Genomic DNA, 19,342 nt, shown 5'->3' on the forward strand with positions numbered 1-19,342 from the left:
ACTGAAAATGATCTCTGGGTACCCCCAAGAAATTAATTATTAATAATTATTTTCTCAGGGGCAGGCCAAAAGGAAAGAAAATAATTAGACTCACCAAAACTCTGGGCTTCAAAGTGCCCTGGTGACATCAGTAGTATATGTCACTCAGGGCAGGCCAGGTGTGGCCTATATCTAGTTATCTCAAGTAGGTACTTAGTGTCTCAAACAATACTAGATCAGTCAGTCAGGTGGGATCCCTGGGCATCTGCGAAATTCCATTATTTTATCACAAGATCCCGCTTCTTCTAATTTAGTTTCAAACCTAGAAAATCTACAAGGTCTGTGCCAACCCCCAAAAAGATTGGGTCCAAAAGTACCCAGTTGAACTAACAGAGGAGGAGAATGAAGGCTTTGAAATTGATCCAAGAGAAGAAGAGATATGATTTCAAAAATAAAACTGTTTCAGACTTATTAGGACCCTGGTTGTCAAAATAGATATTTACTGATAGATTTCATGTTTACCTCATCTACAACTCTCATTTCCAATAATTGCCTCCCTCCCTAACCAACCTATTTTGTCTGATGTCATGAAGGGCAAGGAAAGAAGAGATGACTACACTTCTTGTGGGAAAGAATTTGAAGGTCCTAGGCCCCCTTCTCTTCCTCTCCTCTTCCTGAACTTCATTTTTTCTTCTTTTCCATCTTTTGCTTCTCTTCTTGTCCCATTCCTTCCTTCCCTCCCCTCTCACTTCTTCTCTCTCTTCCTCTCCAAACAATCCCACTTTCCCTTCCCTCAGATACTACCCTGGGGGACTGGGCTGTGAAGGAAGGTTTAATGGGAACCACAACTGGCCTGGGATTATATGCCCCTACAAGTGGATGGTCCATCACCCAGGTATCATGGAGTGTTACCTCAGAGACACCAGAGGCATGAAGCAAGATTGGAAAGCTTTGGTCACACCCCTAGAGCCACTCAACTACTTGACTGGGAAGTGGGAAATCCAAGGACCCTTCTTGTCTCCCCTCCCAGGGTCCTCACATAACAAAAAAATTAAAAAGAAGGGGAGAAAGCATTTCAGAAAACCTAATCACCCCCAGGAGAAAGCCTGACAGGAAATGGAGTCAGCCAGCCCTGCACAGGCAGAGAGGCAGGTGCCTTCCTATCTCTCCTCTTTGGCTCGAGGCTGCATCACTGGAATTCCTACCTCTGTAGTGGGGCTGCTGTTCTCTGCATTCACACTGCGGGAGGCACTGTGTGGGCTATAGTCCTGGTTCTCTCTCCTTCCCTTGCCTAGGCTGATAGAAGCCTTATCGGGCTGCTCTCTGCTTATCATTTTCATTTTATTTATACCACAGTCATAGTCTGATCACAGCCACTGATTAGGAATTGTTAAGGAAGTGGGATATAGGTAAACATATGGGACACTGATGTTTTTTAAAAAATAAAAATAAAAATAGGGACCCTTGCCAGGATTGAATGGGTGTACATAAGAATTGTGCTGGGATGTCAGGGAAGCTCATGGAGAGAATGGAGGGGGGAACAATAGTCTAGGATCCTGGGCATTGACTTCTAGGGAATCCTTGGAGTTGGTTGTATTGAATGGAATGGGATTTCTAAAGCCCAGGCCAGCTCTGAGAATGATCAGCTGGCTACACTGGGATGCTTGTTTCGCAGGTGCTTAAAGCAACACCTCAGTGACCAGTGACCAGTGCCCTGAATGAGGTTCCCCAGGATCCTGATCCTCTCAGTCCATCCCCTGGCCAGGAATGAAAGAGAATTCAATGGGGGAAGCACCATATTCCTATATTCCTTGGTGCACTTAGATGGTCTGTGACTAGAGTTCCCCAAAGATTGATATTTTCCCCTCATTCTCCTAAAGGATTTTAGACTCCTCGAAGGCAAGGTTAGCCTTTGATTTCTCCTCCTATCCTCCACAGCACTTAGCACAGGACCCTGAATAGAGGAGTTGGTGCCTATCTCAAAATCTATGCTGCAGATCAGCATTTAATAATTCCCCTTCCCTAAACACACTTGCTCCTAATTCTTCATTTCCCTTTCTATTGGGCTTCTTCCACACTTCCTTCAAATCCTCAAATCTCTTTCATTCTTGGAAAAAAAAATCTTCAGTAGCCAGCACTGTCCCTTCGATCTGTTGTCCTATAGCTCTCCTGTCTTAACCAGGTAAACTCCCTGAAAAAGTCATCTACGCTGGCTGCCTTTACAGAGTCCCTACCCAGACTCTGAAGATATGGCTTCCAACATCACCTAAAACTTCTCTCTCTGAAGATACTCATGGTCTTGGCCCAGCCCTCCAACTACTTGACATTTCTGCTTTCTTGGCCACTGTAGACCACCCTCTAGTCCTGCAAGGACATTGAGTTCATGGACGCTCTTCATGCCAATCTCACTTCCCCTATTTGAAGGAGATTGTGCCACCATCTACACTTCTGAAGAATCCAGCTGGACTCAGTTTTGAGAAGTCAGTCAATCCAGTTCCTTCTCAGCCATATGGTGCCCAAACCTATGGGTCATGTGACTAAACAGGTCAACAGACCACATCTGGTGGGAGGTGGGGAGGAAGAAGACAAGGTGAGAGAGAGAGGGCAGGAGCAGGTAGGGTTTGGCTGCCAGAAGCAGCCTTTCAGGGAAGTTGGATGGACAGTTGAAGCCTCAGAGGATGGGTCTCACACCTCTGTGGCCCTGCTAAGTGGAGGAGGGATTGAAGAGGAGAGAAAGCCAAGGATTCGAGGCGGGGAAGAAACAACACCTTGTATTTCTTGTTCTCAGCAGTGCTGGGGCTTGTGCTCTGTCTGGGCACAGGGCAGAAGGAGAGACAGAGTAGTCTGTGCCCTTCAGGGGTGATGGGCAGGGTCATGTGATCTTCAATTTAGAGTTGGAATGGCCTGAGGGGCCCTCCTATCTACCTGCCTCCCTTTCCTTAAAAAAGAAGGAAGTGGAGACCCAGAAAAGAGGTTTGCCTAAGATCACACTGAGAGTAAGAATAAGGGAGGAGAAAACCCTGCAATGGAACCCATGTCCTCTAACTCCAAATATACTCCCCTCTCTCTTCCTCCTCAGCTGCTACTCAGTGGCAAGGGAAAGAAAGATGGAGGGGGAAGGGGAACCCAGGAGAGCTTCCTGAGGGGACCCTCTGAAGGGGGCAGACACAGGCATTGAGGAAGAGGCTGGAAGCTCTGCATGGAGATGATGGTCCTGGGATTAATGGGCATGGAGATGAGGGCACAGAAAGCAAGAAGTCTGAAGGGCCACCCCGGGGAGGGGAAGCTGCTGCTGAAATCTTCACCCTCCATAGCTTATTTTTCATGTTTTAGCTTCATCATGAAAAAGGGTCACAGGATTTGTGCCAACCCCAAGGATCAGTGGGTCCAGGAATACGTGGTTGACCTACAAGAAGGAAGAGTTTGAAGAAGATGAAGGTGTTGACATTTATCCATGGGAAGAATAGATGTGATTTCAAAAATCAAACTCTTAAATTTATTAGGACACTAGTTGTCAAAATAACCATTCATTGATATGTCTTCAGTTTACATCATCTATAGCTCTCAATTCTAATAAATGCTTCCTCCCTCCCCCATGTAATCTGTCAGATGTCACGTGGGACCCAGAAGGAAGGGATGAGTCTGCATTTCTCATGGGAAAGAATTTGAGGGATCCAGCCCCACTCCTCCTCCTCTCTTCTTCCTCATCTTCAACCATTTTTGCCTTTTCCATCTTTTGCTTCTTCTCTTCTTGTCCCAGTTCTTCCTTCCTTCGCCTCTTCCTTCTTCTCTTTCTTCCTCTCCAGACAATCCCACTTTCTCTTCCCTCAGATACTACCCTGGGGGACTGGGCTGTGAAGGAACGTTCAATGTGACCCATAACTGGCCTGGGATTATATGCCCCTGCAAGTGGAAGGTCCCTCACCCAGGTATCCTTGGGTGTTCCCTCAGAGACACCAGATGCATGAAGCAAGAGAGGAGAGCTTTGGTCACACCCCAAGAGCCTCTCAATTTCTTCACTGGGAAGTGGAAAATCCAAGGACCCTTCTTGTCTTCCCTCCCAGGGTCCTCCCTTATAAGAGTGAATTTTAAAAGCGGGGACAAACATTTCAGAAAATCTAATCACCCCTGGGAGAAAGGCTGACAGGAAATGCTCCACCACATGGAGTCAGCCACCCCTGCACAGGCAGAGAGGCAGGTGCCTTCCTATCTCTCCTCTTTGGCTCCAGGCTGCATCACTGGAATTCCCACCTCTGTAGTGGGGCTGCTGTTCTCTGCATTCACACTGCTGGAGGCACTGTGTGGCCTGTAGTCCTGGCTCTGTATTTATCATGTTCATTTTATTTATGCAACAGTCATAGTCTGACCACAGTCACTGATGAGGGATGGTTAACGAAGTGGGATATAGGTAAACATATGGGGCATTGATATGTTTTTCAAAAAACTAATAAAAATAGAGGTCCTTGCTGGGATTCCAGGGAAACTCACGGAGAGATTGGAGGAAGCAACAATAGCTTAGGATCCTGGGCATTGGCTTCTAGGGAGTCCATGGAGTTGCTTGTATTGAATGGAATGGGATTTCCAAAGTCCAGACCAGCTCTGAGAATGATCAGTCTGGCTACACGGGGATGCCTGTTTGGCAGGTGCTTAAAGAAGCACTTCAGTGACCAGTGCCCTGCAGCAGGTTCCCTAGGACCCCAAACCTTTCAGTCCAAGCACTGGCCAGGAATGAGAGAGAATTCAATGGACTTTAGACTCCTTGAAGGCAAGGTTAGCCTTTGATTTCTCCTCCTATGCTCCAAAGCACTTAGCATAGCACCCTGAATAGAGGAGATGGTGTCTAAAGTCCATCTCGAAATCTATGCTCCAGGGGCAGCTAGGGGTCACAGTGGATAGAGCACCAGCCCTGGAGTCAGAAGGACCTCAGTTCAAATCCAGACTCCAAAGCACGACACTTACTAGCTGTGTGACCCTGGGCAAGTCGCTTAACCCCAATTGCCTCACCAAAAAGAAAAAAAGAAAAGAAAAAAACTAAACAAAACAAAATCCATGCTCCATATCAGCATTCAGTTTCTCCCCTTCCCTCAACACCTGCTCATAATTCTTCATCTCCCTTTCTATTGGGCTGCCTCCCATACTGCTTTCAAATCCTCAAATGTCTCTCATTCTTAAAATAAAATCTTCAGGGGCAGCTAGGTGGTGCAGTGGATAAAGCACCGGCCCTGGATTCAGGAGGACCTGAGTTCAAATCTGACCTCAGACACTTGACACTTACTAGCTGTGTGACCCTGGGCAAGTCACTTAACACTCATTGCCCCTCAAAAATATAAAATCAAATCAAATCAAATCTTCAGGAGCCAGCATTGTGCCTTCAATCTGTTGTCCTGTAGCTCATCTGTAGTCAGGTAAACTGTGGGAGAAAGCCATCTACACTGGCTGCCTTTACACAGTCCCTCTCCACACTTTGAAGATCTGGCTTCCAATAGCAATTCAAACTGCTCTTTTTGGAAGTATTCAAGGTCTTTGCTCAGTCCTTGATCTAGTTGACTTCTCTGCTTTTTGACCACTGTAGACCACCCTCTATTCCCGGAAGTCCATTCAGTTCATTGATGCTCTTCATGCCAGTCTCACTTCCCCCATTTGGAGAAGATTGTGCCACCATCTACACTTCTGAAAAATCCAGCTGGACTCCGTTTTGAGAAGTTGGTCAATGCACTTCCTCCTCAGTCCTATGGTGCCCATAAAGGCAAGGTCCGAGCCTGGGTCTCACAGCAGTCAGCAGAGACATTCCTGAGAGCTCTGGGTCTCCTCCTAAAAGTCTTGTCTTCCCATCATCAGGCACCATGATCTCCCTGCCTGTCCTCTCCATCTTTCTCATTTCCATTTCTGGAGTCTTTTCTGAACCTTTAGCAGGTGAGTAAAAGTACTTGTTTCCTTTTGAGTTGTTGGAAAAGAGTCGGGAATGTGGCAGTGATCAAGGGGAGCTCTACCAATTACTTCATTCTGACAGCAGTCCCTGGCCTACTTCATAGTTGGGGATGTTCCCTATAGGGAACACTCCTTCTCTTTGGGGGAAGGAGAGAGGAGTATTTCTCATGTTCCTCTCTACATCCAACTCTTTGGTTTTGGTTTGGTCAAAACTTAGGAGATGGGGGAGGTTATAGGCCCTGCATACTCTGACCAAGGTTCAGGGCCTCCCTGGGACCAGGCTCAGGATGCTCTGTGTCCTAGCAGAATCCTGGCAGGGGAGGGAGGGGAGCAGCAGAGACATAGGTGAAGTGCCTTTCCTTGCCTGGAAGCAGGGATGAGTCAGCCAGAGCAGGCTCTGTTACTTCTTCCCTGGGCTAACTGGAGCAAGGCATTTCTCCTCTCTGTGCCTCAGTTTCCTTATCTGCTAAAACAGAAGATTTACAAACAGAAGACCATAAAAGTCCCTTCCCATCCATAATCTAGCAGTCTGTGGCATCCAAGAAATATGTAAAGACAAGATGGGGAAATCCTCTGGGAAGAACAAGGGATGATTGCTTGTTTAAGCCACTTTTGTTCCAAGGCTGGCGGCAGGTCTTTCCCACTGACGTGAGGCATTCAAACCCAGCCATAGAATGACCTCACAGCAACCCTAAAATCAGCCCAGAAGGGCCATCCTTCTTTCATGGCTGGGGGACACTTCAGAGGGGCTGAGGAGCTTGTGCAAGTCTGCCAAGCCTGAGGCAGACAGAGAAGAAGCCCTGGTTTCATCCTTCTCAGTCAGGTTCTGTAGGCCCTCTTGGGGTGTGGCCAAAGCCCTCCCATCCTGGCTCATGCATGTGGCCCCTCTCAGGGAATGTCCAAGGCCTCCCTGGGTGATGGACCCTCCTCTACCAGGGCGAGGTGGTGGGGGGGAAGATCCCGGGCTTCCTGTGGCTCTGATTGAAGCTTTCCTGCCCAGACCTTCCTCACCCAAGCCCCAATATGGGGTCACATCTGAGTGAAGGAAAAGAGGGGTTGTTGGGAGAGAAGAAGAAAGGAGAAAGAGGAACAGGATAACTGGAGTGGGAAGAGAAGAAGCAGGAGGATGATACGGGGGAGAGAGGGAAACGAGAGGAGGAGAGAAAAGGAGGAAGAGAGAAAAGAATTATAGGAGTGGGGGAAGCAGAGGGAAAAGGTGCGGAAGAGGAGTGGGGTCAGGTCTTCCAGATTCCTTCCACAGGAAACATCCAGTCATCCCTTTCCTCACTGGCCTCCCGGGGATCAGACAGCTCAGGTGAGGATGCCCGGATTCCCAGAGCTTGGTCCTTATTCTCCCCCTTTGCCTGCAGAGTCCTCCTCAGCAATATGCTGTTTCAGTACCATTCAGAAGCGCATTCCCCAAAAATTCGTGGTGGACTATGTTGATACCAGCCCGCAGTGCCCAAACCCAGGGGTCATGTGAGTAAACAGGTCTGGTGGAGGTGGGGAGCAAGAAGACAAGGAGGGAGAGGGTAGGAGCAGGAAGGGCCTGGCTGTCAGAAGCAGTCCTTCAGGGAAGCTGAATGGATGGCTGAGGCTACAGGGGGTGGGTCTCACACCTCTGTGCCCCTGCTAAGTAGAGGGGAAATTGAAGAGGAGAGAAAGTCAGGACTTCCAGGGGAAAAAAGACCCTGTATTTCTTGTTACCTCAAGTGTTGGGGCTTGTGCTCTGTCTGGGCACAGGGCAGAAGGAGAGAACAGAGAAGTCTGTGCCCTGCAGGGGTGATGGACAGGGTCATGTGATCTTCACTTTAGAGCAGGAGTGGACCTGAGGAGCCCTTGTATCTACCTGGCTCCCTTTTTTAAAGAGGAGAAAGTTGAGACCCAGCAAAGAGAAAAGGTTTGCCTAAGACCACACTGAGAGTAAGAATAAGGGAAGGTGGGGGCGGCTGGGTGGCACAGTGGATAAAGCACTGGCCCTGGATTCAGGAGTTCCTGAGTTCAAATCCGGCCTCAGACACTTGACACTTACTGGCTGTGTGACCCCAAGCAAGTCACTTAACCCCCATTGTCCTGAAAAAAAAAAAAGAAGAAGGGAAGGAACAAACCCTGGATTGGAACCCATGTCCTCTGACTCCCAATGTACTCCCCCCTTTCTCACTCCTCAGTGGTTACTCAGTGGGAGGGGAAAGGGAGATGGAGGGGTAAGGGGAGTCCAGAAGAGCTTCCTGAGGGGACCCTCTAAAGGGAGCAGACACAGGCATTAAGGAAGAAGCTGGAAATTCTGCATGGAGATGATGGTCCTGGGATTAATGGGAATGGAGATGAGGGCACAGAAAGCAAAAAGTCTGAAGGAACACCTGGGGGAGGGGAAGCTGCTGCTGAAATCTTCACCCTCCATAGCTTATTTCTCATGTTTCAGTTTCATCACCAGGAGGGACTACAGGATCTGTGCCAACCCCCAGGACCAGTGGGTGCAGGAATATGTGGCTTACCTATTAAGAGGAAGAGTCTGAGGAAGATGAAGATGTTCACATTTATCCATGGGAAGAATAGATGTGATTTCAAAAATAAAACTATCTTACACTTATTGGAACCCTGGTAATCAAAATAAACATTCATTGGTGTTTCGTCTATTATATACATCACCTATTTACATCATCTATAGCTCTCAATTCTAATAAATTCTTCCCTCCCGCTTCCACCTATTTTGTCTGATGTCATGAGGGAGCAGAAAGGATGAGTCTGCATTTCTCATGGGAAAGAATTTGAGGGATCCAGCCCCACTCCTCCTCCTCTCCTCTTCCTCTTCCTCATCTTCATCTATCTCCTTTTCTATCTTTTGCTCCTTCTCTTCTTGTCCCAGTTCTTCCTACCCTCCCCTCTCACTTCTTCTCTTTCTTCCTCTCCAAACAATCCCACTTTACCTTCCCTCAGATACTACCCTGGGGGACTGAACTGTGAAGGAAGGTTTAATGGGAACCACAACTGGCCTGGGATTATATACTCCTGCAAGTGGAAGGTCCATCACCCAGATAGCTTTCGGTGTTCCCTCAGAGACACCAGATGCATGAAGCAAGATTGGAGAGCTTTGGTCACACCCCAAGAGCCACTCAACTACTTGACTGGGAAGTGGGAAATCCAAGGACCCTTCTTGTCTCTACTCCCAAGGTCCTGCCTTATAACAGTGAATTTAAAAGGCGGGGGGGAACATTTCAGAAAACCTAATCACCCCAAGGAGAAAGCCTGACAGTAAATGGAGTCAGCCAGCTCTGCACAGGCAGAGAGGCAGGTGCCTTCCTATCTCTCCTCTTTGGCTCCAGGCAGCATCACTGGAATTCCCACTTCTGTAGAGGGGCTGAGGCTGATAGAAGCCTTATCAGGCTGCTCTGTGTTTATCATTTTCATTTTTTTTATGCAACAGTCATAGTCTAATCATAGTCCCTGATCAGGGATGGTTACAGAAGTGGGATATAGGTAAACATATGTAGCGTTGATTTGTTTTTCTAAAAAATAAAATAAAAATAGGGGCCTTTGCCAGAATTAATTGGTTGTACATAAGAATTGTGCTGGGGGGCAGCTAGGTGGCGCAGTGGATAAAGCACCAGCCCTGAATTCAGAAGGACCTGAGTTTAAATCCAGCCTCAGACACTTGACACTTACTAGCTGTGTGACCCCGGGCAAATCACTTAATCCTCATTGCCCTGGAGGAAAAATAAAGTAATGTAGAATTATCCTGGTATGGCCGGGAAGCTCATGGAGAGATTAGTGGGAACAACAATAGCCTAGGATCCTGGGCATTGACTTCTAGGGAATCCTTGGAGTTGTTTGTATTGAATGGAATGGGATTTCCAAAGCCCAGGCCAGCTCTGAGAATGATCATCTGGCTACACTGGAATGCCTGTTTGGCAGGCGCTTAAAGCAACACCTCAGTGACCAGTGCCCTGCACGAGGTTCCCCAGGACCCCAAACCTCGCAGTCCATCCCCTGGGCAGGAATGAGAGAGAATTCAATGCGGGAAGCACCATATTCCTATATTCCTTGGAGCACTTAGATGGTCTGTGACTAGAGTTCCCCAAAGATTGATATTTTCCCCTCATTCTCCTAATGGACTTTAGACTCCTTGAAGGCAAGGTTAGCCTTTGATTTCTCCTCCTACCCTCCACAGCACTTAGCACAGGACCCTGAATAGAGGAGATGGTGTCTAAGGCCTATCTCAAAATCTATGCTCTGGATCATCATTCAATTACTCCCCCTCCCTAAACACACTTGCTCCTAATTCTTCATCTCCCTTTCTATTGGGCTTCTTCCACACTGCCTTCAAATCCTCAGATCTCTCTCATTCTTAAAAAAAAAAAAGTCTTCAGTAGCCAGCATTGTCCCCTCCACCTTTTGTCCTGTAGCTCTCCTGTCCTTCTCAGGCAAACTCTCTGAAAAAGCCATCTACACTGGCTGCCTTTATCCAATCCCTCCCCAGACTTTCAATCTGGCTTCCAACACCAACTCAAACTGCTCTCTCTGAAGGTACTCAAGGTCGTTGCTCAGCCCTCCAACTACTTGACATTTCTGCTTTCTTGGCCACTGTAGACCACCCTCTAGTCCTGCAAGGACATTGAGTTCATGGACGCTCTTCATGCCAATCTCACTTCCCCTATTTGAAGGAGATTGTGCCACCATCCACACTTCTAAAGAATCCAACTGGAGTCAGTTCTGAAAAGTTGGTCAATCCAGTTCCTTCTCTGTCATATGCTGCCCCTGAAGGCAGGGTCTGAGCCTGTTTCTCAGGGCAGTCAGAACAGGCATCCTGAGAGCCCTGGGTCTCCTCCAAAAAGTCTTGTCTTCCCATCGCTAGGCACTATGACCTCCTTGCCTGTCATCTCCATCTTTCTCATTTCCATTTCTGTCCTCGTCTTTGCAGGTGAGTAAAATTACTTGTTTCTTTTTGAATTGTGGGGAAAGAGTCAGGAATGTGGGAGCTATCAAAAAGAGCTGTACCGGGGCAGCTAGGTGGTACAGTGGATAGAGCACCAGGAGGACCTGAGTTCAAATCCAGCCTCAGACACTTGACACTTACTAGCTGTGTGACCCTGGGCAAGTCACTTAACCCCCATTGCCCTGCAAAAAAAAAAAAAAAAAAAAAAAAGAGCTGTACCAATTACTTTCTTCCTTACAACAGTCCCTGGCCTACTTCATAATTGGGGATGTCCCTTATAGGGACCACTTCTTCCTTTCTGTTTGGGGGAGGGAAAGGGGAACATTTCTCCTATTCCTCTCTAAATCCAAGTCCTTGACTCTCAAGAAAGTGGCAAAAGGGACCAGTTAATTCTTAGGATATGTAGGAGGGTATAGGCCCTGTATACTCGGACCAAGTTTCAGGGGCTCCCTGGGACCAGTCTCAGGCTGCCTTGTGTCCCAGAAGAATCATGGGCAGGGGAAGGAGGAGAGCAGAAGGGACATAGGTGAAGTGCTTTTCCTTGCCTGGAAGCAGGGATGAGTCAGCCAGAGAAGGGTCCTGGGATCAGATGCTAGCTTTGTTACTTCTTCCCTGGGTTAACTGGAGCAAGGCATTTCTCCTCTCTGTGCCTCACTTTCCTAATCTGCTAAAAGAGAAGTTTTACAGAGAGAAGACCATAAAAGTCCCTTCCCATCCATATTCTATCACCCTACAGCATCAAAGAAATATATAAAGACAAGATGGGGAAGTCCTCCAGTAAGAACAAGGGATGACTATCCTTTTCTAAAAATAATAAACATTTTTATTTCTACCTTTGGGTTCCAATTTCTATCCCTCTTTCCCTCCATCCCCTTCCCCCTCCCTGAGGATGCAAAAAATTATATTTTGGCTATACATGCATGATTATGTAAAACATGACCTTATTGGTCATTTTGTACAAGAAAGTTTGATTAAAAGAAAAAAATGAAAGAGAACGGAAAATAGCCTGCTTCAGTCTGTTCCATCAGTATCAGTTCTTTCTTTGGAGATGGATAGTATGTTTCATCAATAGAACTTTGGGATAGTCTTGAATCATTGTATTGTTAAGAATAGTTAAGTCATTCACAGTCCTTCATCAAACAATATTGCTGTCTCTGTGTATAATGTTCTCTTGGTTCTGCTCACTTCATGATACATCATTTCATACATGTCTTTCCAGGCCTTTCTGAAGTCATCCTGCTTGTCATTTCTTATAGCACAATAATATTCCATCACCATCCTATACCACAGCTTGTTTAGCTATTCCCCAATTGATGGGCATTCCTTTGATTTACAGTTCTTAGCCACCACAAAAAGAGCTGCTATAAATACTTTTGTACAAATAGGTCTTTTTCTCTTTTTGGGGATGTCTTTGGGATATAAACCTAGCAATGGTATTGCTGGTTCAAAGGGTATGCACAGTTCTATAGCCCTTTGGGCATAGTTTCAAATTGCTCTCCAGAATGATTAGATCTTTTCACAACTCCACCAACAGTGGATTAGAGTCCCAAATTTCCAATATCCTGGCCAACATCCAATATTTTCCATTTTTGTTATATGTGCCACTCTGATAGGTATTAGGTAATACCAAGAGTTGTTTTAATTTGCATTTCTCTGATCAATAATGATCTAGAATGGCCACTAGGTGGTGCAGTGGATAAAGCACCGGGACGGAGTTCAAATTTGACCTCAGACACTTGTTACTTACTAGTTGTGTGACCCTGGGCAAGTCACTTAACCCTCATTGTCCTGTCCCCCCCCCCAAAAAAATTATCTAGAGCATTTTTTTCATATGATTACAGATAGCTTTGATTTCTTTGTCAGAAAACTGCCTGTTCATATCTTTTGACCATTTATCAATTGGGAAATTACTTGTATTTTTTTTTTTACATATAAGGTATTTTATTTTTCCCGTTACATGTAAAGATAGTTCTCAACTTTTGTTTATACAAGCTTTACAGTTTCAGATTTTTTCCCCCTCCCTCCCTCCCTCCCCCCTCCCCTAGACAGCAGGTAATCTGATATAGGTTATATCTATATATCTATATACATATACATATACATATAGATCTATACACACACACACACACACACATATATATATATATATATACACATAATAACATTAATCCTATTTCTGCATTAGTCCTGTTATAAGAGAAAAAATAAGAGCAATGATGAAAAACCTCAAAATAGAAAAAAAAAACAACAGCACCAAAAACAAAAGAAATAGTATGGTTCATTCAGCATCTATACTCCACAGTTCTTTTTTTTAATTTTTTCTTGGATTTGGAGATCCTCTTCTATCATGAGTTCCCTGGAACTCTTCTGTACCATTGCATTGGTGAGAAGAATATAGTCCATCACAGTAGGTCAACACTCAATGTTGATGATACTGTGTACAATGTTCTTCTGGTTCTGCTCATCTCACTCATCATCAGCTCACTCAAGACCCTCCAGGTTTCTCTGAACTCCTCCTGCTCATCATTTCTTACAGCACAATAGTATTCCATTGTATTCATATACTACAACTTGTCCAGCCATTCCCCAATTGATGGGCACCCCCTTAACTTTCAATTCCTTGCTACCACGTAAAGAGCAGCCATAAATATTTTTGTACATGTGGGTCCCTTTCCCCTTTCCATGATTTCTTTGGGAAAAAGACCTAAAAGTGGAATTGCTGGGTCAAAGGGTATGCACAGCTTTATCGCCCTTTGGGCATAATTCCAAATTGCTCTCCAGAATGGTTGGATCAGTTCACAGCTCCACCAACAATGATTTAGTGTTCCAATTTTCCCACAGCTTCTCCAACATTTATTATTTTCCTTTTTTGTCATTTTAGCCAATCTGATAGGTGTCAGGTGGTACCTCAGAGTTGTTTTTATTTGCATCTCTCTAATCATTAGAGATTTAGAGCATTTTTTCATATGGGAATAGATAGTTTTGGTTTCTTCATCAGAAAACTGCCTGTTCATATCCTTTGACCATTTCTCAATTGGGGAATGACTTGGATTCTCATAAATTTGATTTAGTTCCCTATATATTTTAGAGATGAGGCCTTTATCAGAAGTACTGGCCACAAAAATTGTTTCCCAGCTTTCTGCCTCCCTTCTAATTTTGGATGCATTGCTTCTGTTTGTACAGAAATTTTTTAATTTAGTATAATCAAAATCATCCATTTTGCATTTTATAATATACTCTATCTCTTGTTTGGTCATAAACTGTTTTCCTTTCCAAAGATCTGATAGGTAGACTATTCCTTTCTCTCCTAATTTACCTATGGTATTACCTCTTATGTCTAAATCGTGTATCCATTTTGACCTTATTTTAGTATAAGGTGTCAGATGTTGGTCTATGCCTAATTTCTGCCATACTATCTTCCAGTTTTCCCAGCAGTTTTTGTCAAATACTGAGTTCCTATCCCAGAAGCTGGAGTCTTTGGGTTTATCAAACACTACATTACTAGTGTCATTTACTACTGCATTTCCTGAGCCTAGCCTATTCCATTGATGTACCACTCTATTTTTTAGCCAGTATCAGATAGTTTTGATGACTGCCGCTTTATAGTAAAGCTCCAGGTTTGATACTGCTAACCCACCTTCCTGTGAATTTTTTTTCATTATTTCCCTGGATATTCTTGATTTTTTGTTTTTCCAGATGAATTTTGTTATTATTTTTTCTAGCTCTATAAAATAATTTTTAGGTAGTCTGATTGGTATGGCACTGAATAAGTAAATTAATTTAGGCAGTATTGTCATTTTTACTATATTAGCTCTGCCTATCCATGAGCAATTGATATCTTTCCAATTATTTAGATCTGATTTGATTTGTGTGAAGTGTTTGGTAGTTGTGTTCAAAGAGTTCCTGGGTTTGTCTTGGCAAGTAGACTCCCAAGTATTTTATATTATCTACCGTTACTTTAAATGGAATTTCTCTTTCTATCTCTTGCTGCTGGACTTTGTTGGTCATTGTAAAGATTGGAATGACGCCACCTGCTGGATACTTACTGTAGAAGAGTTCTGCCCATGAAGCGAAGGTCTTTGAGGGCAAGACCAGGAGTCTTTTCTTTGGCAGGAGGAAGTGACGCGGACTAGTGGGAGGAGGAAGGAAGAGACTGGCACTGACTCTGGGGCTCTTTCCTCTGGACTCTGGTGGAGAGCGGAGCTAGAAATGTGCTCTCCCTTTAATAGATAGGAATCTAGGCCTTTCTCTCTCTTTACCAAATTCTTATTCTCCTTAATAAATGCTTAAAAGCCTAACTCTTGCTAAAGCTTATAATTTATTGGCGACCACTCATTAGATATTTTAGACAGACTAGCTAGAATTTTAGCCCTTAACATCATGTATAAAAATGCTGATGATTTATGTGGGTTTATTTTATATCCTGCTACTTTGCTAAAGTTGTTAATTGTTTCAAGTAAGTTTTGATTTGATTCACTAGAATTCTCTAAGTATACCATCATATCATCTGCAAAGAGTGATAGTTTTGCTTCCTCCTTGCCTATTCTAATTCCTTTAATTCCTTTCTCTTCTCTGATTGCTAAAGCTAACATTTCTAGGACAATATTAAATAATAGGGGTGATAATGGACATCCCTGTTTCACCCCTGATCTTATTGGGAAGGCCTCTAATTTATCTCCATTGCATATAATACTTGCTGATGGCTTTAGGTAGATACTGCTTATTATTCTAAGGAAAGCTCCACCTATTCCTAAACTCTCTAGTGTTTTTATTAGGAATGGGTGTTGTACTTTGTCAAAAGCTTTCTCTGCATCTATTGAGATAATCATATGATTTTGGTTGGTTTTCTTATTGATGTGGTTGATTATGTTAATAGTTTTCCTAATGTTGAACCAGCCCTGCATTCCTGGTATAAATCCCACCTGGTCATAGTGCATTATCCTGGTGATCCCTTGCTGTAATCTCCTTGCTAATATCTTATTTAAGATTTTAACATCAATATTCATTAGGGAAATTGGTCTATAATTTTCTTTCTCTGTTTTTGCTTTGCCTGGTTTTGGTATCACCACCATATTTGTGTCATAAAACGAATTTGGTAGAACTCCTTCACCTATTTTTCCAAATAATTTGTATAATATTGGAATAATTGTTCTTTAAATGTTTGGTAAAATTCACCCGTAAACCCATCTGGCCCTGGGGATTTTTTCTTAGGGAGTTCATTAATGGCTTGTTCAATTTCTTTTTCTAATATGGGTTTATTTAAGGATTTTATTTCTTCTTCAGTTAACCTGGGCAGTTTGTATTTTTGTAAATATTCATCCATTTCATTTAGATTGTCAAATTTATTGGCATACAGTTGGGCAAAATAATTCCTAATTATTGATTTAATTTCCACTTCATTGGTGGTAACATCACCCTTTTCATTTTTGATACTGGTAATTTGGTTTTCTTCTTTCTTTTTTTTTAATCAAATTAACCAATATTTTATCTATTTTATTGGTTTTTTCATGAAACCAGCTCTTAGTTTTATTGATTAATTCTATAGTTTTTTTGCTTTCAATCTTATTAATTTCTCCTTTAATTTTCAGGATCTCTAATTTAGTGTCTAATCGGGGATTTCTAATTTGTTCTTTTTCTAGCTTTTTAAGTTGCATGCCCAATTCATTAATATCCTCTTTCTCTTTTTTATTCATGTAAGCATTTAGAGCTATAAATTTTCCCCTAAGCACTTCTACTTTTCCCTGGCTCTTGCTTACATGTAATTTTTATTGCATCATGATCTGAAAAGGATGCATTTACTATTTCTGCCTTTTTACATTTGACTATGATGTTTTTGTGCCCTAATACATGGTCAATTTTTGAAAATGTGCCATGTACTGCTGAGAAAAAGGTATATTCCTTTCTATCCCCATGCAATTTTCTCCAGACATCTATCGTGTCTAACTTTTCTAGTAATCTATTCACCTCTTTCACTTCTTTCTTATTTATTTTTCAGCTAGATTTATCTAATTCTGAGAGGGGGAGATTCAGATCCCCCACTAGTATAGTATTACCGTCTAATTCCTCTTGTAACTTCTCCTCTAAGAATTTGGATGCTATACTACTTGGCGCATACATATTTAATATTGATATTACTTCATTATCTATAGTACCTTTAAGCAAGATGTAATTTCCTTCCTTATCTCTTTTAATGAGATCTATTTTTGCCTGCACTTTGTCTGAGATAAGGATTGCTACCCCTGCTTTTTTTACTTTAGCTGAAGCATAATATATTCTGCTCCAGCCTTTTACCTTTACTCTGTGTGTATCTCTCTGCTTCAAATGTGTTTCTTGTAAACAGCATATTGTAGGATTCTGGTTTTTAATTCACTCTGCAATTCACTTCCGTTTTATAGCAGAGTTCATCCCATTCACATTCACAGTTATTATTACTGACTGTCTACTCCCCTCCATTCTATTTACCCCCTTTGTACTTTCCCCCCTTCTTTCACCCTATTCCTCCTCACTGATGTTTTACTTCTTACCCCTGCCTCCCCCAATCTGTCCTCCATTTTTATCACCCCCCTCTCTTTTCTTTACCCTTTTCTCCCTTGCTTTTGTCCTCCCTTCTATCAGTCCTCCCCCTTTCCCTTCCCCTTTTGTTTCCCTAAAGAATGAGCTAAGTTTCTTTATCCCAATGAACGTATATGTTATTCCCTCTTTTAATCAAATCTAATGAGAATAGGGTTGAAACAATGTTCCCCCCTCCTTTCTTTCCCTCTATTGTAATAGGTTTTTTTTTTCACCTCTTCATATGATATAATTCATCTCATTCCACCTCCCCTTTCCTCTCCTCCCCATAGACTCCCTTTTTAACCCCTTAATTCTTTTTTGTATCATCACATCAAAGACGATTTATATTTATACCCTCTATGTAAAGTCCTTCTCTCTGCCCAAATACATTTACAGTTCTTAAGAGTTATGAGTATTATCTTCCTGTGTAGGGATATAAACAGTTTAACCTAATAGGGTAACCTTTTTTTTTCCCCCTCTGTTTACCTTTTTAAACTTCTCTTGAGTCTTGTATGTTGAGATCAAATTTTCTATTCAGTTCTGGTCTTTTCACCAGGAAAGATTGAAAGTCCCCAATGTCATTAAATGTCCATTTTTTCCCCTGAAAGAAAATGCACATTTTTGCTGGGTAATAGATTCTTGGCTGCAATCCAAGATCCTTTGCCTTCCGGAATATCATATTCCAAGCCTTGCGGTCCTTTAATGTTGAAGCTGCCAGGTCCTGAGCAATCCTGACTGTGGCTCAATGATATTTAAATTGCTTCTTTCTGGCTGCTTGGAGTATTTTCTCCTTTACCTGATAATTCTGGAATTTGGCTACAATATTTCTTGGAATTTTCCTTTTGGAGTCTCTTTCAGGAGGTGATCGGTGGATTCTTTCAATGATGATTTTATCCTCTGACTTTATGACATCAGGGCAGTTCTCCTTAATAATTTCCTGGAGTATGGTGTCTAGATTCTTTTTCTGGTCATGGCTTTCAGGCAGTCCAATGATTCTCAGATTGTCTTTCCTCGATCTGTTTTCCAGATCAGTTGTCTTTCCAATTAGGTATTTCACATTTTCTTCTATTTTTTCATTCTTTTGGTTCTGCTTGACTGATTCCTGGTGTCTCCTGGATTCCTTATCTTCCAACTGTCTAATTTTAATTTTTAAGGCATTGTTTTCTTCAGTAAGATTATGTACCTTTTTTTCCATTTGGCCAGATGAATTTTTTAAGGCATTGTTTTCTTCAATGAGATTATGCACCTTTTTTTTCCATTTGGCCAACTGAATTTTTTAAGGCATTGTTTTCTTCAGTGAAATTATGCACTTTTTTTTCCATTTGGCCAGTCGATCTTTGTGCTTCCTTTTCCAAGCTGCTGATTCTTTTTTCATAGTTTTCTTGTTTTGCTTTCATTTCTCTCCCCATTTTTTCTTCTACCTCTCGCAATTGATTTTTAAAATCCTTTTTGAGCTCTTCCAAGAAGGCTTTTTGTTCTTGAGACCAATTCACCTTCCCTCATGAGGCTTCAGATGTAGGCAATTTGAGGCTATTGTCCTCATCTGAGTTTGTGTTGGCTTCTTCCCTATTGATACAGAAGCTCTCAATGGAGAGGGCTCTTTTTTGCTTCTTACTCATTATTGCAGCTTATTTATTTATTTTTTAAGTTGAGGTCTGCTCTGGGGGCACCAGGGTCCCTGTTTTGGGCTTCTTGTGCAGGGGTATAGGTGCTGTGTGACCAGGCTTTTACTCTGAGGCCTTTATGGTGTGTGGAGATCCCCCGCCCTGCACTTCCTGTCTGATTGTGCTCTGCCAGCCAGGCGCCCAATCTTGGCGTCTGATCCATTCATGGCCCTCTCAGCCGGTGCAGGTAGGTTTTTCCACCGTCCTTCTTGGCCACCAGATTTTTGAACCAGGTTCCAGGGGCCACAGTTGTTTGGCTGTGGCCCGCAGCTCCTGCTGACTTGCC

The 19,342-nt window shown here is 43.2% G+C and overlaps 2 protein-coding genes across 2 annotated transcripts in view; both read left to right on the plus strand.

Moving 5' to 3' along the window:
- The first annotated feature begins 5,755 nt into the window (after window positions 1-5,755).
- LOC122752630 (C-C motif chemokine 3-like) lies at window positions 5,756-8,585 on the plus strand. The gene is made up of 3 exons (XM_043999501.1): window positions 5,756-5,892; window positions 7,278-7,386; window positions 8,330-8,585. The coding sequence occupies exons 1-3, from the start codon at window positions 5,823-5,825 to the stop codon at window positions 8,421-8,423; spliced, it is 273 nt and encodes a 90-aa protein (XP_043855436.1). The 5' UTR covers window positions 5,756-5,822; the 3' UTR covers window positions 8,424-8,585.
- Window positions 8,586-10,716: 2,131 nt separating this feature from the next.
- Window positions 10,717-19,342, plus strand: part of LOC122755267 — a 33,313-nt gene continuing 24,687 nt past the window's right edge. Inside the window, exon 1 of the mRNA XM_044003587.1 lies at window positions 10,717-10,825. Coding sequence (XP_043859522.1) covers window positions 10,765-10,825 — 61 coding nt within the window. The 5' untranslated portion in view covers window positions 10,717-10,764. The remainder of the gene's footprint in view (window positions 10,826-19,342) is intronic.

The sequence above is a fragment of the Dromiciops gliroides genome, chromosome 4 (assembly GCF_019393635.1).
Source record: "Dromiciops gliroides isolate mDroGli1 chromosome 4, mDroGli1.pri, whole genome shotgun sequence".
In the NCBI taxonomy this organism is placed as follows: Eukaryota; Metazoa; Chordata; class Mammalia; order Microbiotheria; family Microbiotheriidae; genus Dromiciops; species Dromiciops gliroides.

What these genes read in the sequence shown, in the direction of transcription:
- LOC122752630 (XM_043999501.1), top strand. Translation starts at nt 5,823, where the DNA reads ATGATCTCCCTGCCTGTCCTCTCCATCTTTCTCATTTCCATTTCTGGA. An exon ending in CTTTTCTGAACCTTTAGCAG is followed by an intron (nt 5,893 to 7,277) that starts GTGAGTAAAAGT and finishes CTTTGCCTGCAG; the next exon opens with AGTCCTCCTCAGCAATATGC. An exon ending in TGCCCAAACCCAGGGGTCAT is followed by an intron (nt 7,387 to 8,329) that starts GTGAGTAAACAG and finishes CTCATGTTTCAG; the next exon opens with TTTCATCACCAGGAGGGACT.